Source organism: Hyla sarda, chromosome 4, assembly GCF_029499605.1.
Source record: "Hyla sarda isolate aHylSar1 chromosome 4, aHylSar1.hap1, whole genome shotgun sequence".
Lineage (NCBI taxonomy): Eukaryota > Metazoa > Chordata > Amphibia > Anura > Hylidae > Hyla > Hyla sarda.
Genome location: NC_079192.1, coordinates 215,082,095 through 215,108,274, shown reverse-complemented (window position 1 = coordinate 215,108,274; position 26,180 = coordinate 215,082,095). Strand labels below are relative to the sequence as shown.

Below are 26,180 nucleotides of genomic sequence, written 5' to 3'. Positions count from 1 at the left end.
TTCAGATTTAGCAATTTTCATGAATTTTTTGAAAATTGCTGCTCTACTTTGAAGCCCTCTAATTTTTTCAAAAAGCAAAAATATGTCCATTTTATGATGCCAACATAAAGTGGACATATTGTATTTGTGAATAAAAATTAAATTTATTGTGAATATCCATTTTCCTTACAAGTAGAGAGCTTCAAAGTTCGAAAAATGAAATTTTGGGATTTTTCACCAGAAAGGGGTGCAAGTATTGCCGAAAATTTACCACCAAAATGAAGAATATGTCACGAAAAAACTCTCAGAATCAGAATATTCGGTAAAAGCGTTTGAGTTATTAATTCGTAAAGCGATGGTGGTCAGAATTGTGAAAAAGGGCGCAGTCCTTAAGGGGTTAAAAGCCTTTTATCTTAGATGTCGACTTGTTTTAAGATGTAATTCTGCAAGAAAACCCATAAACCTTAAGCTGCGCTTCTAGAGAATTTTCAGTTTTTGTAACTAGTAAGCAAACATTTTTCTGAACTAAGAGGTGGTATACTAACTAAATTAGTGCTGGCCGAATAGTTCACGAGAAGTGAAGAGCTGCATGAATTTAATAGTCCGCACAACTGTCTGCCAACATTTCAGTTTACGTAAACCATGGAAAACATCAGACCATTTAGCAATTTTGATCTTTATTGGATTTACTGGTTGTTCAAATGTAAAATGCTCAGACTGGAAGTGATCAATTTATCTGCATAGCACAATGTTGTAATGGAAAAAATAGAAATTGTATATATTAAAAGGGGTACTCAAAACTTAAAGTACTTCAAAACGTATCTCCTATCCACTTGGATGGTCGGACCCTCCACTATCTCCAGAATTGGGGGCCCCATCTCTTCCTGTGCACTGTCTATAGGCGTGCTAGAGATATACAAGTACAGAACTTGTTTATCTCCAGTGCTGCAATGCACGGGGAGAAGTTGGTTCCCATTCTGGAGATCGTAGGGAGTCTCAGCGGTCGGACCTTGCTGATAGAATTAAAAGTACCCTTTTAATGCCTTCATACTGTATAATGCCTTCATACTGTTTTTTTTTTCTCTGCACTATAGAAGTATTTTACCTTATGTGATGACTCTTGCAAATAGGTGCGGTTGCAGTATAGAGGCAAGGAAGCAGTATTTTCCAAATCAAAGTTCAGTGTTTTATTCACACTTGTCACACAGCAAACTGTCTTAAAATGCAGAACAAAGGAAAACTTAATAAAAGTCCACCTGTATTCCTTAGGTGTTTGATGCTGCATGGCATAGTCTGAGGTGTGAACAAGCAAGTCTTTTCCAGGCCTCCAGGCAGGCTGCTCATCATCTTCCAACCTTTGAGCAAACGTAGGGAAGAACTCCACTCTCTCTGCCAGTGTGAGCTGCAACTAGCAAAAATCCCCCTCAGCTGGTGAAACAGGTTGCCTTTAAAGCCAACAAATGGTGGCCTGGATTGTGGGGAATGACCCCCATCCTGCACTTGGTCATTCCGGATGGGCCTTTCAGCCATACTACGGCCATAGTGTCAGTCTGCATCGCAGCACAGACATTGTGTGAATATCAGCTCTTACCTCACCAAAGCCAGGAGCCTTGGTGACACATATTGCCCATCCACCACGATACTTTTCACCTTTTCACATAACACCCCCCACCTAGTGACCCTGGCATTTTTGTTCTTGGCTTGACACATCCACTTAAGGGGGGAATGATCCCTGACTAGACAAAATTTCCTGCCCAACAGATAATAGTGGAGACTCGAGTGCCCACTTAATGGCCAGGCACTCTCTCTCCACTATACTATACCTGGTCTCGGCCGGGGTCAGTTTTCGGCTGAGAAAGACAACGGGATGCTCTCCCCCGTTGACTTCCTGGGAGAGTACAGCACCGAGACCTACCTCAGAGGCATCGGTCTGTACCACAAATTCCCTTTTTGAAGTCGGGTGTCACCAACAACGGAGACCCACATAGGGCCTTCAAAGCGGAAAACGCCTGCTCTGCCTGTTCGTTCCAACGCAACTTGACGGACTTGCGTCCCTTCACTATCACAAAAAGGGGGATAAACCTTATATAGTAACCGACCATTCCTAAGAACGACCTCACCTGTCGGGTAGTGACAGGTCGGGGCCAATTCCGAATGGCCTCTATTTTGTTTACCTGGGGTTTGACAACTTCACGCCCAATGACATACCCCAGGTATTTGGTCTCTTCCAACCCTATGGCACACTTTTTGGGGTTAGTAGTTAACCCGGCCTTCCTAAGGGAGTCTACCCCTGCCTGTACTTTTGGAAGGTGACTTTCTCAGTCTGTTCTGTGGATGATGTTATTGTCGAGATAAGCTGAAGCATACCGACGATGTGGCCGAAGTACAATATTCATTAGCCTTTGAAACTTTGCAGGAGCGCCATGTAAACCAAACGGTAATACCTTGTACTGGAACAAACCCTCTGGTGTGATAAACGCTGTTTTCTCTTTGGCAGCCTCCGTCAAGGGCACCTGCCAGTACCCTTTGGTGAGGTCCAAAAAAGAAAAATACCAAGCCTGTCCTAACCTTTGAATAAGCTCATTAACTCAGGGCATGGGATATACATCAAACTTGGACACCTCATTAAGTTTGCGGAAGTTGTTACAGAACCACAACTTACCATTGGGCTTTGGTATTAAGATTGTCGGACTGGCCCACTTACTCTTTGACTCCTCGATGACATCCAGTTTTAACATCTGCTGTACTTCTTCAGAAATGGCTTGTGGCCGCGACTCAGGTACCCGGTATGGTTTACACCGTATTTTAACCTGGGATTCAGTGACAGTGTCATGGCGGATAACAGAAGTACGCCCAGGAAGGTCTGAGAACACGTCTGTGTTCCTACTGACGAACTCCCTGGCCTCCTGAGTCTGTGCAGGGGAAAGGCTGTCAGCTATTTTCACTGTGGCAACTGCTTCCCTCGCACCAGACTGAGGGACGGGAAACTCGACCCCTAACAAACCTGTCATCCACACTAGTCTCCCTATCTTTCCATGGGTTCAGAAAGTTTAGATGATACACTTGCTCTGGCTTTCTTTTCCCGGGCTGGTGTACCCTGTACGTCACCTCCCCTACCTTTTTGATCACTTCGTAGGGACCCTGCCATCTGACCAGAAATTTACTCTCGACCATTGGTACCAGAACCAGAACCCGATCTCCTGGGTTAAAATTCCGAACCCGAGCCTGGCAATTATAAACTCTGCTCTGAGCTCGCTGAGCTGCCTCCATATGTTCCCTCACCAGGGTAAACACTATTTCCATCTGTTCCTGCAACTGAGTGACATAATCAATTACACTTTTATGCAGCGTGTGCTGTTGTTCCCACGCCTCTTTAGCTATGTCTAACAGACCACGTGGATGTCTGCCGTATAGCAGTTCGAAAGGCGTGAACCGAGTAGAAGCCTGGGGAACTTCTTTTTGGAAAATACTGCTTCTCATCTCTAAGTTCAGTGTTTTATTCACACTTGTCACACAGCAAAAAGTCTTAAAATGCAAAACAAAAAAGGAAAACATAATAAAAGTCCACCTTTATTCCTTAGGTGTTTGTTCACACCTCAGACTATGCCATGCGGCATCAAGCAAGTATTTTCCAGGCAGGCTGCCCACCAGCTTCCAACCTTCGAGCAAATGTAGGGAAGAACTCCGCTCTCAGCTCTCTGGCAGTGTGAACTGCAACTAGCAAATCCCCCTCAGCTGGTGAAACAGGTTGCCTTTAAGGCCAACAAAAGGTGGCCTGGATTGTGAGGAATGACTCCCACCCTGCACTTGGTCATTTCCAGCCATACTACGGCCATAGTGTCAGTCTGCATTGCAGCACAGACACCGAATGAATACCAGCTCTTACCTCGCCAAAGCCAGGAGTCTCTGTGACGCATATCGCACATCCACCACGATACCTTTCACCATCTCACACTTATTTTATAAGTTCTGCCAGTGTGCTCTGTCCTCTTGGTTGAGACAATTAGATTCTGTAACCAAGGATGGTAAATTCTGGTGTAAGGTATCAGGATAGTTCAGCTCAATTACATTTTTTGCCTAATTTTGACTACATATTTTTAACTACATTTTGACTACATAATTACTATGTAAGCATGATGTAATATTAAATTCTCATACTTAAGGCTGTATTACACTAAAGCCATTAAAGTTGTTGGAGAAAATGTTGTCACTGTTTTTTGTGGGACTTGATAAGGCAAATGAACAAACAATGGTCTGAGTCATACTACACTGTACCTACAGGACAATACATTGTGTATGCAGCATTATCAAGCATGCTTTTAATATCCTATGACTTAATTGGCACTTGATCTATGGAGGGAAATGTCAAGCATTCTTCATCACACATGTAATAGACAAGCACCAATTGTTGTGGGATTCTAAGTTTCCACACTTACGGAAAAACTGAGAGTCTTTGTAACATTCTATATAGAAATCAGTGTTCTAGAGAATGAAGCAGTGACCTTTTCAGGGAACCTGCCAGCATGTGTGCTGCACAAAGGATAACTGAATTGTTGTTGTGGCCCTTATCCATTGGCTGCATATTCCCCATTACATGTGGAGATGTGTGGCCAACAGGTGATTTATTATTTTTCAGCTGGTCAGAACCACCTGATCAGCCAACCAATGAAGGTTTACTCATTTGTCGGCTGGTTATCCACCCTATAACACAAGTGTGTAATAAGGCTCCAGACTTCTGTTGCACCATGCTGATTGGGGAGAAGGGGGGCAGAGTTTGTGCTAAGCATTATGAATCAATGAACCCATCCTGTCATGTGTAATGCTGGTGCAGGTGACATAGTAAGTAAGCATTGTGACCAACCAAATTCATCCGTTTATGGCCACTGTTTAACCTAATGGTGGAAGATTCTGCTGCACTATGCACACGGAAACTCCACAGTGTGCGCAGCACAGCAGAATCCCGTTGAATTCAATGGGACTCTGCTGCAGTGAAAGTGGAATTTCGCAGGGAAATTCCATAGTGTGAACATAGCCTTACTCTGTATGGTATAGTGATCAGTAAATTACTATGACATCGCAATTGGTTCCACATCCAACCAGAAGTCCAAGTTGTATTTTACTGGATCTTTGGTTGTTAAGATTCAGATTACATTTAGGCAATCTAGTCGTTATAAAGTCTCTTCATTGTGAATTGTGGACGTATGCATCATCACAGTTAGCATCATGATGAAGTTAAGTTTACTATAACATTTTGGCATGTCTAGGGTTTTGGCTGCTTTTTCAAAATGGAAAAAAATCCATTAGTTTATCTATGAGCCTCTAGTGACTTGCAAATTGTAACTCTCATTTTACATACAGCAGAGTATTTCAGTAAAGTATTTAAAAGAAAATATAAACATAACTATATACCCAACCCACTAACTTGGCATATGCTAAAGGAATTCTGGGTTTGGAGTGAAAAATTCACATGGTAACTACTATGGGAGTGTCAGTGGCAACATGGAATGAAGATGATTACTGTATGGTTAAGCATTGTGGTGATTTGCACATTTTATTTAATACATATGTAAGAGTATGGTGAAGAAAATTCCTGCTTTTCCACTTTTTATAAATCTAGTCCGCACCTCCAACTTATTTTTTATTTTATCCTTTCTGACAATTGCTTAAAGGTTTGCTCCGCCACTATACATCTTATCCTCTATCCAAAGGATAGGGGATAAGATGTCTGATCGTGGGGGCCCCACCACTGGGGACCCCCGTGATCTTTCTGCTGCACCCGGTGTTCGTTTAGAGCATCGGGTGAAGCGCCAGAGGCTTGTGACATCATGACCATGCCCCCTCAATGCAAGTCTATGGGAGGGGGCGTGACAGCACAAGCGGGGCGTGGCCATGACATCACAAGCCTCCGCCCCGCATCGCCAGTCATTAGGTAATATAAGATATTAGGTAAGATAAGATGTCTAGGGGCGAAGTACCCCTTTAAGAATAAGTGGGCATTGTAATGATTTGTTGTTTCCATCTTATGTGAATGTACAGGTACCTTCACATGGACAGGATCAGGGAGTCTCTAGCTGCGGGTTTCAGACCCCATTGAAGTCAGTGAAATCTGGCTGAAACCCGCAGCAGGAAATGCACTTTAGAGCCCGCCCTTGAGAACGTACCCATAAGATCAAGAAAGGTCATTTTGTATAACAGCAGTTTCCAAAGTGTGGACCTTTAGCTTTTGCAAAACTATAACTCCCTGCATGCCTGGACAGCCAACGGCAAATATGCTGAGAACTGTAGTTTTCCACAGCTGGAGGTCCCCAGTTTGGAGACTTACAGTAAGCTATATAGGAATCAGTGTTCAGGATTAATCTGAGAACTTTCCCATTCTTTCACAAGGATTGGCAGAACTGCTGGTTGCTGGATGGCCTCGGCAGGAAACAACCCTTGCCAACTCATCAGTTTTAGCATTGGGAAAAAAACTTCTGAAAAAAAAAGTCACAAGTTTAGTTTAATTTCCTCAATTACACCTGCACCAGCCTAGACCTGGGTTAAAAGTTGCTATGCAAAGCATTTAAAAAAAAAAAAGTTTAATAAATCATGTGCACATAAACATTGCCACACAAATATAGAAAATTGTAATGAATTGATAAAGATTATTTATTGGAAAATTGTATACATTTTCTATCTACAATATAATCATTAATTTACTTGAACAGGAATACCCATGTCAATTATTAGAAGTGCTTGATTGTATATGTAATCAAAAGCCTCCAAATACTTTGGCTACAATATAAATTTAGCATTGGTAAACCTCTTTCAAACATATTCAGGAGGCATTTGAGAGTTTAAATAAAAAGGACATACACTGAATCTATTCTAATAAACTGCATATAAAATCTGTTAACAGTTTACGAGAGGAAAAAAGGCTTCTGGAACGGGAGTATGAAAGAATACCCAAGACTGGGGTAAATATCTTATCCTTAATATAATCAGTATATTTTCGTACCAGTTTATCAAGACTATGATGTTGTCTATCAGCTCATGCTAAGGCAGTGGTTCTCAACCTTTTTGGTGACTGTACCCCCAAATCCTGAAAGTATGTCCGCGGGTACCCACGGACAAAAGGCTTGTTCTTACCTTTATACTAATGCATTCCCCCTCCATCTATATCCCCTTGTGCTATTATACCCCTCCATTTTAATTCCCTTGTGCTATTATCCCCCCTTCCATCTTAATCCCCTTGTGCTATTATCCCCCCTCCATTTTAATCCCCTTGTGCCACTACCCCCCCCCCACCATCTTAATCCCCTTGTGCCACTATTCCCCCCCTCCATCTTAATCCCCTTGCGCCACTATCCCCCCTCCATCTTAATCCCCTTGTGTCACTATTCCCCCCCCTCTCCATCTTAATCCCCTTGTGCTATTACCCCCCCTCCATTTTAATACCTTTGTGCTATCATTCCCCTCCTCCCTCTTAATCCCCTTGTGCCACTATTACCCCCTCTCCATCTTAATCCCCTTGTGCTATCATTCCCCCCCTCTCCATCTTAATCCCCTTGTGCCACTATCCCCCCCTACATCTTAATCCCCTTGTGCCACTATTCCCCCCCTACATCTTAATCCCCTTGCGCCACTATTCCTCCCTCCCTCTTAATCCCCTTGTGCCACTATCCCCCCCTACATCTTAATCCCCTTGTGCCACTATTCCCCCCTCCATCTTAATCCCCTTGCGCCACTATTCCTCCCTCCCTCTTAATCCCCTTGTGCCACTATCCCGCCCCTCTCCATCTTAATCCCCTTGTGCTATTACCCCCCCCTCCATTTTAATCCCCTTGTGCCACTACCCCCCCCCACCATCTTAATCCCCTTGTGCCACTATTCCCCCCCTCCATCTTAATCCCCTTGCGCCACTATCCCCCCTCCATCTTAATCCCCTTGTGTTACTATTCCCCCCCCCCTCTCCATCTTAATCCCCTTGTGCTATTACCCCCCCTCCATTTTAATACCTTTGTGCTATCATTCCCCTCCTCCCTCTTAATCCCCTTGTGCCACTATTACCCCCCTCTCCATCTTAATCCCCTTGTGCTATCATTCCCCCCTCTCCATCTTAATCCCCTTGTGCCACTATCCCCCCCTACATCTTAATCCCCTTGTGCCACTATTCCCCCCTCCATCTTAATCCCCTTGCGCCACTATTCCTCCCTCCCTCTTAATCCCCTTGTGCCACTATCCCGCCCCTCTCCATCTTAATCCCCTTGTGCTATTACCCCCCTCCATTTTAATCCCTTTGTGCTATAATTCCCCCCCTCCATCTTAATCCCCTTGTGCCACTATTCTCCCCTCCATCTTAATCCCCTTGTGCCACTATTCCCCCCTCTCCATCTTAATCCCCTTGTGCCACTATTCCCCCCTCCATCTTAATCCCCTTGTGCCACTATTCCCCCCTCCATCTTAATCCCCTTGTGCCACTATTACCCCCCCTCCATCTTAATCCCTTTGTGCTATAATTCCCCCCTCCATCTTAATCCCCTTGTGCCACTATTCCCCCCTCCATCTTAATCCCCTTGTGCCACTATTCCCCCCTCTCCATCTTAATCCCCTTGTGCCACTATTCCCCCCTCCATCTTAATCCCCTTGTGCCACTATTCCCCCCTCCATCTTAATCCCCTTGTGCCACTATTCCCCCCTCCATCTTAATCCCCTTGTGCCACTATAACCCCTCTCCATCTTAATCCCCTTGTGCCACTATTCCCCCCTCCATCTTAATCCCCTTGTGCCACTATTTCCCCCTCTCCATCTTAATCCTCTTGTGCCACTATTCCCCCTCCATCTTAATCCCCTTGTGCTATCATTCCCCCCTCTCCATCTTAATGCGACAAAAATGGCAAAAGGGGATTAAGATTGAGGGGGAATAATGGCACAAGGGGATTAATATGGAGGAGGAATAATAACAAAAGGCGATTAAGATGGAGGGGGGATAATCAAAAGGGATCAGAGGAAGGGGGAATGGCGCAAGAGGATTAAGACGGAGGGGGGGAAATGGCGGAGGGAGGAATGAGGGGAGGTGGGGAGTAATAAAGCACAAGGCATTACATTTTAATGCCTTGTGCTTTATCACTCTACATCCCCATCCGCCATTATCCCTTTCCCCCTCCATCTTAATGCCTTTTGCTTTATTTCCCCCTCATCCCCCCCCTTCGCAATTATCCCTCCCCCCCTCCAGCTTAATGCCTTTTGCTTTATTACTCCTCAACCCTCCACTGCCATTATCCCTCTCCCCCTCCATTTCATGATTAAATGGAGGGGGAGAGGGATAATGGCAGAGGGGGGATGAGGAGTAATAAAGCAAAAGGCATTAAGATGGAGGGGGAGAGGGATAATGGCGGAGGGGGGATGATGGGGGATGGGGAGTAATAAAGCACAAGGCAATACATTTTAATGCCTTGTGCTTTATTACTCTCTATCCCTCTCCCCCTCCATCTTAATGCCTTGTGCTCCGTCCAATACACCACCTCCCCTCCGTCCAGTACATCCCCCTCCGTCCAATACATCCCCCCTCTGGCCCACACAATTATTAACTTTTTTATTCTTTTTACCTGGCCTCCGGCGGGACCCGGTTTACTGCTACTTGATGCAGCACGTCCCTTTCGGCGGGGCCGCACTCACGTGTTACGTTCTCCACACAACGTCAGGGGAGGTCACACATCTCCCCGGCAACCAGGCAGCTCACTTACAGTAGGCTGCAGCTCGGGCCGCACTACTGTACAGTGAGCTGCCTCGGCTATGCGCTGTCAAATACTGGCCAATGCCTGGCCGGTATTTGACAGCGCTTTTGTGTACCCCCGCTCAACCCGTGGCGTACCCCTAGGGGTACGCATACCACGGGTTGAGAACCGAGGTGCTAAGGGCTTATGCACGTGAGTGTGTTTGGAATCCATACAAATATTGTATGGGAAATGTCTTGAAAGTGCCACTTATTACAGTCTATGTGCTTACACCTGCCTCCATATAGTTATACAGCAGTACAGTATGTTTAGCATTATGCTGCATCAAAAGTGTTTGTAAACCAAGTTGTCACAATATTTCTTATTGCTGACCTGAAAAAGAGCATAGAAAATATCTGTATGGCTTTCATTTGAATGCTGCTTTTGATATTGCTAGTATATGCTTGTACATGTATGCAAACTTATTTTTCTGTAACAAAAATTAAGTATGCATATAAAAACAAAATGGAGTGTATATGACACCAATACCACAAGCCATTTGGAGCTTATATGGTGGTTTTTATACATCTGTATAGAATGCAATATTGGTTCAGTGTTTTACATATTTTGCTGTTTCATAGGGCTAAAGTTTACAAAAGCTTTAACATGTTTTCTTAAAGGAGAAGTATCATGGGGAAAAAAAAACGTAACCCCTATCCCAGCAGTTGGACCCCGCGCAGTCACTTCTACAGGGCCCTGGCTCTCCCTGGGAGCGGCACGTCACGACCCCACCCGAAGCAGCGGCCAACATGCCCCCTCCATATATCTTTATGGCAGAGCTGTTCGGCTATCTCTGGCACTCCCATAGGGATATATGGAGTGGGCCTGGCGGCCCCTGCTTAGTGTGGGGATCATGACATGCCGCTCCCAGCGAGAGCCAGGGCCCTGTACAGGAGATTGCAGGTGGTCCCAGAGGTCAGACCCCCCGCGACCTAAAACTTATCCCCTATCTGCTCCATTTTCATGTTTTTATTGTTTTTAATTAGCATTATCACACTTCTCATCGTTGTTCTCATAGAAGGTATGGAGGCACAATATTTCATTTACATTGCAGGAGTTAGAGAAGAGGGCCAAACTGCTGAAAGAAACCAGCGATGACCTACAAAAGGAGAACACCCAGAGAATATTGGAGATTAAAGCACTGAAGGAAGACCTGGCTTTAAAGGAAAAAGAAATTCAAAAAGAGCAAGCCGAACTTGAAAAGATACAAGAGCAACAGGAAATCATAAAGGTACCATCAATGCAAGCAAACAGATGTTTGTTACACGTATGCTTTCTAAGGCTATGTTCACACAGCAGAAATTCTATGATTCAGCTTAAATTCCTTTCTGCAAAGCTTGCTGCAGATTTTTTGCAGTTTTGCGGATTATGCACAGAATTTGTGCGGAATTTATGCGCAACACACAGATTCTGGACAGAATTTACTTTAATGGGGCTTTGCACGGTATTCTGCAAAAACTGTTGACAGGTTGAATGTTTTTGCAGAATCCTGAATGTGGAACTTCTGCAGTGGAAATTTCGCCGTGTGAATGGGACAGCGGAATCCTCATTAAACACAATGGCCCTCATTTACTATTTCAAACCCGACATGTTTTGTCGGGTTGTGCGCCAGAATTGAAAAAACCCTGACTAACTCTCTATTTTGGTAAGAAAGCCTGGAAAAGGGGTGCGGCCACTAGGAAAGGGGGCGTGGTCTCTGAAAAGGGGCGTGTTACCGACAGTTTCACAAAAACCCAACATATTTACTAAGGTTTCCACAGAAAATGTGGTGGATTTGAGCTGAGGAAAACCAGACAGATCAGAACATGTGTAAAAAAAAGCAAAGTGTAGGGAAAGTGGAAAATGTAGGGAAACCTTAGTAAATACCGTGGAAAATAAATTGTAGGGAATTAAAACCCACAAAGAAACCTACAAAACACTCTTAGTAAATAAGGGCCAATGTTCAGAAAATGCTGCAGAATTTCCAAGTGGAATTTTTCCAGCATATTCCTCTCGGAAATTTTGCTGTGTGAACATAGCCTAAAAGTGTTATATACTTCTATTTCTTATGCTTCCTCTCATTTTTTTACTGCATGGATGACTGTATAAGAGAAGTAAAAATCTTCTCCTAAATAGCCAGTTCTACCCTTCTGTCCCTTCTGGCTTACTTTTCTGAGGACCATGACATGGCCATCTGACTGGTAAAGTCCACAGCTCTGAGGAAATCCCTGGTGAACAGAGGGAGGTTCCTTTAGTCTCCACACTTCTTAACCTCCTATCTAACCCTATCCTCCTCCAGTGGTATTTTTGCTTGCTCTATCTGATTCTTCTGCTTTTACATCTTCCAGCTCAGCTTAGAAAAACAGTGACAATCTCAAAACTTGTCACAGCTCCTTGGACCAGTGTATTCTGCTTTTTGATTTTTTTGCCCCACAATTGTCCTCTTACTGGTCTAACATAGTTTTTCTCTGCTCTTAAGAATATGCAAGGTAGCTAATTTTCGAGGAAAGGGACTTGCTGACAATCAATGTCTGGCTTTCTAAAGTGACAAAGGGGTACTCCGCCCCTAGACATCTTATCCCCTAAAGGAAAGGGGATAAGATGTCTGATTGCAGGGGTCAAGCCGTTGAGAACCCCGCAATCTCTCCTGCAGCACCCCCTGTTATCTGGTGCACGGAGCAAGCTTCGCTGATGACTGACTATGCAGGGGCCGGACTATGATGTCATGCCCCGCCATCTTAATTCTAGTCTATGGGAGGGGGCGTGGTGGCTGTCATGCCCCTCCCATAAACTAGCATTAAGATGGCGGGGCAGTGATGTCACAATCCTCCGGCCCCTGCATCGCCAGTAATCAGGCACGGAGCGAAGCTTGCTCCGTGCACCAGATGACAAGGGGTGCTGCAGGAGAGATTGCGGGGTCCCCGCGATTAGAAATCTTATCCCCTTTCCTTTTAGATTGGAGATAAGATATCTAGGGGCGGGGTACCCCTTTAAAACATGATCAAGGATTATATGCCAAGCCAAAATCACCTCCAAAAGGTGGACTTACCTATTTGGAGACTGCTGTTTCAGGGTTCTTGAAACTTAATGCTGCTGGGTGTCACCCCTCTGGGAACATATTAACTATACCATCTCTTGCCTACAACATTTCTTAGCATTCTTCCTTAGGATCTTTGAGGAAACTGGACACATAGCTGCTTTTGGCATGGTCTGCCTTAAAGGGGTAGTCCAGTGGTGAAAAACGTATCCCCTATCCTAAGGATAGGGGATAAGTTTGAGATCGCAGGGGTCTGACCGCTGGGGCCCCCTGCGATCTCTCTGTACGGGGGCCAGGCTCTCCGGCCAGATAGCAGGTGTCGACCCCCGCACGAAGCGGCGGCAGACATGCCCCCTCAATACATCGCTATGGCAGAGCCGGAGATTGCCGACGGCAATCTTTTGCGCGGGCTGTTGGGGCCCCGTACAGGAGATTGCAGGGGGCCCCAGTGGTCGGACCCCCCGCGATCTGCAACTTATCCCCTATCCTTAGGATAGGGGATAAGTTGTTCACCACTTGTTCACTACTGGACTACTCCTTTAATCTGGTATCTTATTCAGTTAGACAATTCCATACCTTGGCTTTAGACCTTTTCTGGAACGATGATGTTTTGATGGATGATAGGAGCTGGCAGGATATGGCAAAAAAAAGAATGTGAACTGATTGAATGGGATGGGATATTTCCTCTGCCCACTCTCATCTCATCACTATAACCACTGGGCGGATATCTGTGTCAAAGAAAGGCCTAAGAGAAGGAACATTGCCTATGCATTTCACATCTGTCTCCTGTCTTCAACAGTCCAACAATGCCTGCTACATCCACAATGCCACCTGTTACTTGTGAGCCCTTGCATATGGGCAGCACTGCTCTGTGCCGTTACTGCAGCTAGAAGGTAGATCTACTCCAGAATTGTCCCATCTGTACTAGCATATTAAGTGCCTATGAAAACTCCTCTATGGCTTCAGTTCATTTTATACTTATTAGACCCTAAAGCAGAGGTCCCCACTAGAGCCACTGTGACTTGCAAAACGCCCTATGTGTGTCTGACCATAAGACTTATGACCATCTGTACTTGCTACAATATGACATCCACATTAACAATACTACAAACATATCCTATCCCAGGGACAGTTATAATTTGTGTGGTGTAATACAAGTATGTCCGATTACTTAAAAATGTAACTGAAAATTGAAATAACAGGATTTCGTATTTTGCATTTAATATGTAAAATTTTTAACTTGTGGTTCCCGACTATCACTTAAAGTTAAATTTGGCTCAGATGTTCAAAAAGGTTGAGAACCTACACTGTAGATGAAAATAGGATAATGGCAAAATAGAATAAAAAATGCTTATCACTTCCTTTACCTCCACACAGTAGTAAAGCGAGTAAAGAGCTAGGAAAATGCTAAGGGAAGTTTCAATATAAATCTTTGTGATATTGTTTTACAACCTCTAGTAGGATCATCTCTTGTTATATTGGCAAGTTAAAGTGCTTGAGTGATAATATAAAATGTTTACATTTTATTAGGAGCGGTGAATGTATATAAACTTAGAAGCAGTTATTGCTGAGGTCTAAAAGTGCTCATACACCTCATTCTAAAGTTGTCTGCTGACAGGTTTGGCTGTCTGTCTAAGGTATATTTAGGCCTTCTGACTTCCGATCAGCAGATGATTTCAGTAGAGAGAAGAGTCGGGTGTGTTAGATTCTTCTGCCTGACCCTTTTGGTCTGGAAGAGATAAGCCACCAGATAAGTCTGTCTGTGGCTACCTACTATCTGGGGAATGACTTATCTTGCCCCTTCCCCCAAATCACCCTACCTACTTACCTACTCACTCATACTATGCAGGGCACTAAGGGGGCTTTATTTGAGCGCTAGGGGTAGGGACAATGGGGGGTATTTTTCAAAGGATTTATGTGTTTTTTTTTCACGTAACTTTGGCGCAATGTCTTTTTGCGCCAAAGTTTGGCGCATCTTCTCCACTGTCATTTTTACAACTTTCTCAAAATCACACGGTCCTGTGTGCGATTTCAACTTTAGTCAGTAATTCGCCAAGAAATTTTGCACATGGAAAACACACTTACCAATGTCAGAAAATGTAAAGGCGTCAAAATACATGAAAATTTTTTTGTGAAAGCAGCGACGCCTCCGGGGCTGCCCAATACTATCCTGCGACATAGTTGGCTCTGAGGAACCTTCACCCTCCGTTGAGCCAGCATTGGACATGGCCACACAGGTTCAGGAAAGGTAAGCACTAAAATAGTGGTCTCCAACCTGCGGACCTCCAGATGTTGCAAAACTACAACTCCCAGCATGCCCGGACAGCCAATGGCTGTCCGGGCATGCTGGGAATTGTAGTTTTGCAACATCTGGAGGTCTGCAGGTTGAAGACCACTGCACTAAAGTAACAAAAAAAAAAAAACTACCCAAGTTGAAAATAAAATCCAATTCACACGGTGGCTATAAACCCCACAAAAGAAAATAACTCATGTCGCTTGCTGATATACTGCAGGAGGGACTCCGAAATGGCTGCTCTACAGGGTAAAATACGCGTCCTCTGTGGCGGTAAGTTCTGTGTAAAAGGCGCTGTGAACAGCTGATTTCAACATTTGAGACAAAATTACTAACAACTTGCACCAAATTATAAATTTGGTGCATGTCCACGAAAACCAAAGTGAAAAAAAAAGGGTAAAAAGAAACGGTCAACAGGCAAAATTGATAAATACGTGGGAAGTACTTGAAAAATGCAGAGCCTAAGATTTTTGTCTAGTAAATTCTGTGAAAGAAGTCATAGTTGACCACAATGTAACCTCTTATACAGTCTGCAAAGCCTATGTAGAGCTGTGGACTTTACTAAAGATGAGCGAACTTACAGTAAATTCGATTCGTCACGAACTTCTCGGCTCGGCGGTTGCTGACTTTTCCTGCATAAATTAGTAAAGCTTTCAGGTGCTCCCGTGGGCTGCAAAAGGTGGATACAGTCCTAGGAGACTCTTTCTTAGGACTGTATCCACCTTTTCCAGCCCACCGGAGCACCGGAAAGCTGAACTAATTTATGCAGGAAAAGTCATCAACCGCCGAGCTGAGACGTTCGTGAAGAATCGAATTTACTGTAAGTTCGCTCATCTCTAGACACCACTGTACAGTTACTGTTAGGGGGAAGGAAGCGAAAAACCCACACTACACTACTGATTGGTGAAGACTCCTAACAGAGCTTAGTTGAGAAAATGTGTAATATAAGAGAACAAAGAATATACAGAGTTTTATTCTATTTATTTTTTGTTTCAGGATGAACTTGTTCGGGTCCAATACATCCCAGAGCAGATTGGCAAAGACATAGAGAAGATTCATCGAAAAGCTGTGTATGTTGTTTCATGTCCAAAATATTTCAGTGCATGTAGAATTATTAGGAATAATAATGACCATATAGACATCCAGCCAAAGTCCATAGGCAACCATTACATGGAATGTTCTACAGATTGCTTACCCAGCTGTTCCCAGAATTGGATTATGAAACAATTCTGGATACAAACACATTTCCTTGATCTGACTGGGGAATTGCAACTTTTTCTCTAGCTTTACAAAGAAGATTCCACTGTCCATTCTGAAAGTAATATGCACTTTACAGTCAAGGGGGAGCCAACAGAAATAATGCATCTGTATGAAAAAGTGTTAAACCTAATACTAAGCTCTGTATACACAAGATCTTACTGTCCAGAGCAGGAGAAAACCTATCCTGCTCTGGACAGTTCCTGACACAGACAGAGGTGGCATTAGAGAGCACTGTGATCAGACTAGAAAGAACTATACAACTTATTGTGGAGCATACCACAACTGATAAGTACTGGAAGGGTTAAGATTTTTAAATAGAAGTCATTTTTCAAATCTGTTTAACTTTTTGACACCAGTTAAATTAAAAAAAAATGTGTTTTCCACAGGAGTACTCCTTTAAGTTCTGCTGCAGCACAGGGACAGTTCTGCTGCACAACGGGAGAGGTGTCTGTCAGTGAGAGCTGCCTTCCTATCGCTGTATCTAAAAAATAATAATAAACTGCTCAAACAATGCTTTTGACCACTTCCATATACACATCACTGTTATGAATGTGGACACAATTTAAAGTTATTTCTGTTTTGTTTTTTACATCACCCCACCAATATCACATCAAATTACCGGAAACAAACATGACATCAAATAAAGACTAATGCATTGTAGAAAATATTTAACAAACATTATTCTAATGTATTATACATTAGAATGAGTAACAACATTATTGTTTTTGAATGCATATGTACTTCTGGTATGGAAGGGGGTAACAAGCCAGTTCTAAAAACAGGGACTATTTTATGACTTTATGGTATTATTTATACCTTTTAGTCTAAACTTTTTATCAGGGAAAAAGTTACTACTAAAGGTCAAATTGATGTCTGCTTCACTGCACATTCATACACTAGCTTGGACAACAAGAAGCCTACATGGTGTGTGTGTGTGTGTGTGTATGAATATATATATATATATATATATATATATATATATATATATATATATTTTTTTTTTTACAACAATGCCTTGTGCATACTGGATGTACCACTGGTTTCATATCACACATTGGACATATATAAAATGCACGTATCATGCACAACATGCACAAGTAAAGTGTCTCTTATAACTTGAATCTGCTAAATCATTTTATTATATAGTTGGCCCATGGGTCACTTACAGTCATATCCAGCCATACCTTTTTCATGGATTAAACATACATTTCTATAATATGTATCATCTGGCAGAACATATATGAGGTCAGGAAATGAAAAGTTATTCCCTAGTGCTAGAAGACTACTATGAATAGAATGACATTCTGTCCTGACATGATTTTAGACTTACTGCATATTGTATATTGTGCCTGAATTCCAGGGAGACGGAAAAGAAAAGGTTAAAGCTGGAAGCAGAGTGCCAGGAGTTCAACCACAACATCAAACAGATAGAGAATAAAACCAAAAAGATGTTGGAGGAAAAAGAAGATGTAATGAAGGAATTGGAAGGGAAAAGAACTTTACTGGATAATAAAGAACAGGAATGTAATCATCTGACCAAGTTACTGGAGTTTTCCAAGGAAAATGAAGCAGTCGCTCTGGGAGAAAGGTTGCTTAACACCTATTGTTTGTGATCTTATTATATTTTTGTAGAATATTGTTCCTGAGAATACTGTGCTGCCAAGCAGAGTTATGACAGCTGCAGATAATGTTGTATATGCTTAACCAAAAAAGGTGCAGCAATGGTATAAGCAATTTTTGGTATAAATCATTTGCATTCATAGTACTGTAATACCATAGATCACACTAAGGCTAAGTCTCCACTTGGTTTTTCCTGGCAGTTTTTGGAAACCTGCGAGAGCAGTTTTTGAGCTAAAGCCAGAAGTGTATTCAAAAGGAATAGGACATATAAAGGAAGGACTTACACTTCTCCTCCCTTATGGATCCACTTCTGACTTTGGCCCAAAAACTGCAGTGGCAGATATCCAAAAACTGCCAGAAAAAAAACAAGTGGAAACTTAGCCTAAATGCTATAAGGCTGACAGCTGTGAGTTTAGGCAATCAGACCCATGTTCAGGTCATATGGACATAAAAAATATGTCCATGTTACACTAGTGTGAACCCACTATCAGTGTACCTGCTGTAGCAGAAGCAATTGTATTGTTTACTTTGCATTTACTTTACATCAGATGCATTCTCCCTGACACAGACTACATTTGCAGGTCTCTGATTTGTCTCATTGATAAAGATATTCACAATTCATGTTATAAAAATAAAAAAAAGATATTCACATTAGTTTCTGTTACACTCACTGCCACACTTGAATTTCTAGGGCCACGTTAGATCTTAATCTACGTCATGCCATGATAGAGAAGCAAACACAACATGACGCACTGACCCGAAAGCAAAAAGAGAAAGACCGGGATATGCGAACTATTAAGAAGTTGGAGCTACAGCTGAAGTCAGCAAATGATGCCCTAATACACACTCAGTCTTTGTATGGCAAGATCAAAGCAGAGGTACCCTGTTATTATGCATGATTGAAAATGTAACTTTTTTTTCCCAACTGTGTTTTTCCTGACCATTGAATACATAAACATATATTCTGATGCAGCATATTCCACTCAGAATTGCATTGCCATCAATGAAGTCTGAGAAGCCACCTCTGTATACCGAATATCCACTTGGCATTCTACCCTTAGTGTGCATAAGCTTGGGTGGACAATAGCACATTTCTCTATGTGATTGGTACCAGTCTCTATGGCTACATTCTCACTACGGAACCCGGGCCAAGATGTGGTCTACAGCGTGCGCCACCAAAATCAATATGCGCCAAGTCCATCACCATTGACGACAAAGCAGAATCCCATGAAAGACAATAGGAGGCTTCTGCATCAGAATTTCAGAGCAGAAATGTTAGGAGATATAAGTTTCAAATTCAAATTGTTACTTGTTAGATATTGCATACAGCCATACGTAGTAGAAATTGTACATGCAAGCAGCATTTCAGATAACAACACAGATTTTTTAAGGACACAGATAGGTGCACCACCTACATCTTTGAAGTTCTACTTTATATAGGCTTGAAATAACTGGGGAATCATAAGAAACACTGCTTATTTGTACAATTCCTCCTCTATAAAGTAGGGACAGGAAACAAAAAGGAAAACCACACAGGCGCCTAGTGCATTATCTCAGTGTATCAATCAAGTTAAAATACATGATTAATATTGTGCTCACCTTGAGCGCAATAAATATGCGCGTATCACCCCAGTGAGTGGAGTACAGAAGAATGAAGGTATCCGGGGGGGTGCTGCGAAGCCGTAGGGAGATGGAAGCCGGTGCAGGGCTATCCACAATGCATGCAGGAGAAAAGATAGAAAATCCCTCTTTAGGCTCTGCTTCTCCCAATGGATACACTCAAGTCGGTATTCAAATAAAAGATGATTTTTATTTTGACCAATCCTATCCTTTAATTCTATAAGTGGCTGAAGAGTGCATCTCTACTTGTGTTATTCAGTCAGTGTGCTCTTAAATCCTCAGGTTCTGTATAATTTTGATGCCTTTGTTATTATTGTCTGCCATATTATATATGCATTGGAGCTGTAAGCTTACACTGTTCTTGCCACTCCTGTCAGTAAACATAGCTTGATGCAGTGCCAAAGTTTCAGGAAGATTAATAGAGGAAAGACACAATGCAGTGTTCTGAGAAAAAGGTTCTCTGGCATTGTTATTTTATGTGAAATTCAAGAGTTTCCAATAACAGACAGGTCAAGAGTGAGAATGTATCTCCTAGATTTTTTTTTTACTAGGAAGAAATACTGTTTCTATTTTCTGATTTTTAATGTTTTAAATTTAAATTTTCATACATTATTATGGGGCAGCAATCTTGCCAGAACTGTTTTAACAGCCTTTAGAGATATGCTTTACAGCAAGCACCATGATCATAGACACAATAGCCTGCAGGAAGCCCTTTGTACTTGTATGGGAGAGTTTTCTAGCCATTCTCTGTGACCTGTTCAGAGGTCAGTTTGCAGGGAAGGGGACTGAGCACTAAACATGAGCTATTGTGAATGACCTGATCCCATTTTATCTATCTAATGGTGTAAACTTTATTACCACAGGAAAGATTACAATAGTGCAGTGACTTCTGTAAAGGACCTCTACAGAACAGGAAGGGTCAGCTTACCATTAGGCTTAGTGACCATAATGAAAATTGCAAAATATCAGGATTATTTTAAAATATAGGTATTGTAACATGTAAATGCTACAACATGTAAATTAAATGCTCTTACATTGATACAGCTTTTAAACAAAGCATAGTTGCTGATATATGTATAGTAGGAATTTGCCACTAAAGCTATTTAATAATTTTCGTTTTAAAATGAAGCTACGTTTCAAAACAGAATTATCTATAATTTGAAATAAAAATAGCATTTTTCTAATGAAACAGATAGAAACTGCTTTCAATCAACCAAAATTGTGGTTTACATTACTTTTACTTCTTACAGATAGACATTTTCCCGAAAGATGATGGCTTACTTATTGAAAAGAGGAAGGAATTACGCAAGGAAGTTGATACACTAAAAAGGCAGTTTGCTCAACAGGTCAGCAGCCACCACATTATATATTTTACTGTTGCATGTTATTGGAATTTTATACCTTGCAGCATTTTAAATCAATATGCTCAAATTTAAACTGGTTATACATTTTAGTTGTTGGCCGAGCTTATCTATCTCACCTGATCTCCCCCACTCCATACAGAAAACCACCCAAAATTTCATTGAAAAGTGGTCTTTTAATGGGGTGGTCTTCTCAAAGAGTGCATATTGTTTGGCTGACTAAAAATCTGGCACCCTAAGTCTGGTCTGGCTAAGGGAGCGGTCTTCTCAAAGAGTGGTCTTTTGGATTTGTTGTACTGTTTATGCACACTTTCTTCAGCCAAGTGTTCATGTATTCTAAATGGGGTAAAGGGAGAAAGCTTCTGTCACATAGCACTGTTGTTCAATACCCTGACAGTCAGGAGGCACCCATGGTTGGCTAGTGCTGTCAAAATCACATTGGACGCTCCATACTTTTTTAAAGGATTCCTTAATCGTAAGCATATCACAAAGTGTTCCCCTGCTTCCATCCTAATGTTTATCTCTTTGTAGGGAAGCCTAGTAGTAGATGTTCGGTTTACTTGCAGTGTCTTCATTCAAGTACCAAACAAGTACTTGTTTAGTCCTCTCTCTTGCTGTTAATGTTCATGCTAACTATTTTCCACTTCCCTCCAATGTAGCAAACGCTAACAGAGGTAGAGGCACATATATTGGCACAGTGTATAGCTGAAGAAGAGCAACTTGTAAAAGAGCAGGGTGACTGCCGAGAAGAGCTGGTCAACTTAACACGTCTGGTGCAAATCAAAGCCGATGAGAGAGAGCAAAAGTCAAGGGATTTTGTAAAAGCCAAAGTAAGTCATGTTTCTAAACTGCATGCAATATCATCCTATGAATACTAAATACATTTTAGGATTATAGAAATATACCTTAGTGGCTCTTTTAGGAGACATTACATTGCAACACACCAACAGGGAATTTGGAAAGATGTTTTTGAAAGCTTTCAGCTATGCACAAAAAAAAAAAAAAAAAAAAAAAAAAAAACAACAACAATGTACCCCACCCCATTTCCTCCAAATAAACACCCAAAGTGTAGCAAATATAACCTCATCAAGAGGTAACATCAAATTTTTATATTCAATCCAGGTCCAAAATGAATTCCTGAGTTGTAATGCCATTAAGAGTACTGCAGCATTGAATCATTTGCTTTCCTGTAGCACAGCACTAAAGGCCCCTATACCGGTATTCTATTAAAACTGTGCTGTTCTATTTTGTAAAAGATCCACAGATGGAAATCCTGGGTTTGTAAAGCACAGAGACCTCTGTCCCTTTAACTTTTTCAGTGAACTCCTCTTAAGATACTGTGTATGCTTCTAACCATATAGATAACCCCAGGTGATCGATCAGCTTTCTATATCTCAGAGGATTAGGGGCTAGCCATTTTCCCACAGTTAATTTGTGGGCCTGATACAAAATTTTCTGTATTGCCAGTTTGTGGAATTCCAGTTTCGGGATATCCTCAACTTAGCTCTATCCTCAATGTATTTCTAGGATTCCTAAGGTATCAGTGGAGTCACTAACATGGTTGTTTCAAATACTAAATAGAGAAAGTGATACCCGATCCACCAGAAATGTGTATATGTTTCTGATCTGAAAACAAGGAAACTATGTAGCCATACTAGGTGTATAATAACGATATGGAATATTACTGCTACAGTGATTAGCAGGTGTTCACTAAAAGTGTAACAATGTAAACACAATAGAGGATAGAGGTGAAATAAATAAGCATAGATATATACCAGGATCTGCCACAGGGCCCTTGATGCAGTCTGGGTATTGTTTATCAGTATCAGAAAAAATTTAATCACCACCTAATAAAATACAATAAGATAAAAGTGATGTGATAGACACAAGGGGGGAGATTTATCAAAATCTGTCTAAAGGAAAAGTTGCTGAGTTGCCTATAGCAACCAATCAGATTGCTTCTTTCATTTTTCAGAGGCCTTTTTAGAAATGAAAGAAGGTATCTGATTGGTTGCTATGAGCAACTCAGTAACTTTTCCTCTAGACAGATTTTGATAAATCTCCCCCAATATTTACACTCATTGTTTGCTTCTAACAAAACGCCAATCGGTGCTATGCACCTTGTTGCAGTTATTATAAGATCACTCCTTGAACTGCTTAATGGTTAATGCAGACAGTTTTATGCAGTGTGAATTCAGGTAGAAGAAACATACATGGTCGCACATCTACAATCTTGTATAATGATCTAATTGCTTCTCAGCATAATATCAAAAACTAACAGGTTGTTAGTATACATTTTTGATCAAAAAGTACAAGCCCACTCGCCACGTCAAGGCCACCTATTTAGAGTGGGTCCCTAACGTCCCTAGCATAAAATGGCGTAGCACTGGGCGGCGACCACCACCGCCGCGACACCAGTACCCACGGGGGGGGGGAAACGACCCCACTGGCAGAGCAGCCCCAATGCCACTCAAACCAGTCTATGGGTCGCACCTCCCCACAGATACGGCGCCACGGCAGCAACGAACGCCGCACAGCACCACACCAGTGTTAATAGGTGGCCTTGACGTGGCGAGTGGGCTTTGTACCTTTTGATCAAAACGTATACTAACAACCTGTTAGTTTTTGAAATTATGCTGAGAAGCAATTAGATCATAATACAAAATTGTGGATGTGTGGCCATGTCTGTTTTTTCTACCAGGATTCACATTGTGTATTCTATCCCCTCCTTTTTTTTTTTTTTTTCCACTTGGCCTGCACTCCTCCCCACCCCTTCAGCCCAACCCTAAATAAGTAGCAGACAGCTAAACCTGGGCCCTTTCATTTTCTAGCAGTCTCCCAGTCTGACTGGGAGAGCATGGTACGTGTGCTGTTACACCTTGTTCACACTGGTGTGGTGCTGTGCGGTGTCCGTTGCTGCCGCGGCGCCGTGTCTGTGGGGGGTGCGGCCCAGAGACTGGTTTGGGTGGCACTGGGGCCGCCCTGCCAGTGGGTCGTTCCCCCTGTGGGCACTGGTGTCGCGGCGCTGCCCAGTGCTACACCATTTTACGCTAGGGGCGTTAGGGACCCACTCTTAATAGGTGGCCTTGACGTGGCGAGTGGGCTTTGTACCTTTTGATCAAAATGTATACTAACAACCTGTTAGTTTTTGAAATTATGCTGAGAAGCAATTAGATCATAATACAAAATTGTGGATGTGCGGCCATGTCTGTTTTTTCTACCAGGATTCACAAGTTTTATGCAGTGAATTACAGAATTGCCACTTATAGAGTCTATGAGGGAGATTTATAAAAACCTGTTTAGAGGAAGAGTGGAGCAGTTGCCCATAGAAAACAATCAGATTGCTTCTTTTATTTTTCATTTAAAAATGTAAGAAGTGATCTGTTTAGCTGCTATGGGCAACTTCACCACTCTTCCTCTACACAGGTTTTGATAAGTCTTCCTCCATATGTTTCTCAGGTTTTTATGCACAATTCTTAGACACAATTGTTGTACGTGTCCCCTGCAGTAAGACACACACTATGTTAATGTCAGAGTTATTTGCTGTTATGCATCACTCAATACTAAATCCGTCCGAGTTGGTTGCTCCTTCCGCTGGAACATGCAGTTCTTCTGAGCACTGACTTGCGCTGTTATACTGGTGATTCAATCAGAGGTGCGGGGCTGCTGCCGGATGGCAGGCTGATCACACAAGAGAGCTGAAGGCTGAAAACGCTGGTGACCTCGTGGATTGGTCACTTGATTGGCCTTAGTTTAATCATGCGGTCTTATGTGAGGTCATCATGGGGTGGGCACATTGCATTATCATTATAAAGCAGAAACTTGGTCAATTATAATTATATCTTTGAAGAAGTTATTGCCAAACAAGATCACAGATACAATAAATTCCTTAAATTATGGGAATTATGGACTCGCCACTTTGATTCCACTTGATTTCTTCGGCTACTCCACTAATTTGTCATCTAAAGGTGTGACCACAATGCTGTTTTGGGGGGGTTTGGAGGGGACGAAGGATACCACTGTATCATAGGGAGGTGTGTACCAGTTTGCTCTGGTGCGCTCCTCTTAGAGCATCATTACATCACTCGACCTTACTATTATTATTATTATTTTTATTGTTATTATAAGACATTGTCTATTTATGTTAATTTAATTTGTTCCGTATTCTCATGTACTCTTCTCGACTAAGATACTTCTGTCTTGCTGACTATTTTCCATCATTTAAGCAAGATCAGCCTCATACATTATACTCACCTTTGTGACTTTGAGATAAAGTGATACAACACTGTCTTGTATCACTTTATCTCAAAGTCACAAAGGTGAGTATAATGTATGAGGCTGATCTTGCTTAAATGATGGAAAATAGTCAGCAAGACAGAAGTATCTTAGTCGAGAAGAGTACATGAGAATACGGAACAAATTAAATTAACATAAATAGACAATGTCTTGGTCAAGAGTAATGCAGGAAATTAATTTCTACTTCAATATATCTACTTCAATATATCCACATAGTATTGTCGAGTTTCTGGAAACAATTATACTCTCCTTGTTCTTTCTTTCATGTATTTTGATCAAAATACTGTCTTAAAAATTTATATTGACATGTTTTACTTACCTGTTGAATTCTCAATAAAAACCTATTGAAAAGAGAAATTGAGACCATTTCAAGGACAAAACGATAAATTATGGTATTGCACAACACATCCCCACTCCAATACTGCCTAATTTTTGTTTTTACTAGTCCCATATGCAGGACATGGCCCCAAAATGTCATCATCTCTGCTGCATCAACAGGTGTCTACCTCTGGGGTCTAGCAAAGAAAAAAGTGGTGGTCTGTAACAAAAAATTCTAAGCATATAAGTTGGTTTGAGCCACCATTAAATTGACATATTATTGTGTGAAAGCCATCTAAAAAAAAAAGTCTTTCTAGAAGGATGTGTGGTTTAATTGGATTCCTGGAGCACCCACAAACTCAGGAACCTGTGGCTTGTAATAGCCAGGAACTGAGGTCCAGACAAGGTCACTTGTATAGGGGAATCTATATGGGCACTCATCATCACAGGATGAGTGGAAAGAAAGGAGGAATGTGTGCCTCATTGACCATAAAGAACCTTATTGGCCCCTAAAGGGCTTTTTGTTTTATAGGGGATGTGTAATTTGTGAAATAAAGTAAAATGAAAAACAATACTCAAAGTGTGAAAGTAAATTTGTAAGAAAAATAATATGAAGAAAAAAAAGGTAAAACAAAAATGTAAACAAAAAATTTAAAATAGATTTA

The 26,180-nt window shown here is 41.9% G+C and overlaps 2 protein-coding genes across 4 annotated transcripts in view; one reads left to right on the top strand and one right to left on the bottom strand.

The window, feature by feature from the left end:
* The window catches only part of CCDC146 (coiled-coil domain containing 146), a 119,684-nt gene that overhangs the window by 55,863 nt on the left and 37,641 nt on the right, over nt 1-26,180 (top strand). For all 3 annotated transcript variants that reach the window (XM_056573464.1, XM_056573465.1, XM_056573466.1), the window contains 7 exons: nt 6,875-6,932; nt 10,786-10,962; nt 16,037-16,110; nt 17,661-17,888; nt 18,612-18,798; nt 20,791-20,886; nt 21,561-21,731. In XM_056573464.1, the coding sequence (XP_056429439.1) occupies nt 6,875-6,932; nt 10,786-10,962; nt 16,037-16,110; nt 17,661-17,888; nt 18,612-18,798; nt 20,791-20,886; nt 21,561-21,731 (991 nt within the window). The remainder of the gene's footprint in view (nt 1-6,874; nt 6,933-10,785; nt 10,963-16,036; nt 16,111-17,660; nt 17,889-18,611; nt 18,799-20,790; nt 20,887-21,560; nt 21,732-26,180) is intronic.
* The window catches only part of FGL2 (fibrinogen like 2), a 70,940-nt gene that overhangs the window by 35,069 nt on the left and 9,691 nt on the right, over nt 1-26,180 (bottom strand). The window contains exon 3 of the mRNA XM_056573481.1: nt 25,517-25,538. The gene's annotated coding sequence lies outside the window, so the exon portion shown is untranslated. The remainder of the gene's footprint in view (nt 1-25,516; nt 25,539-26,180) is intronic.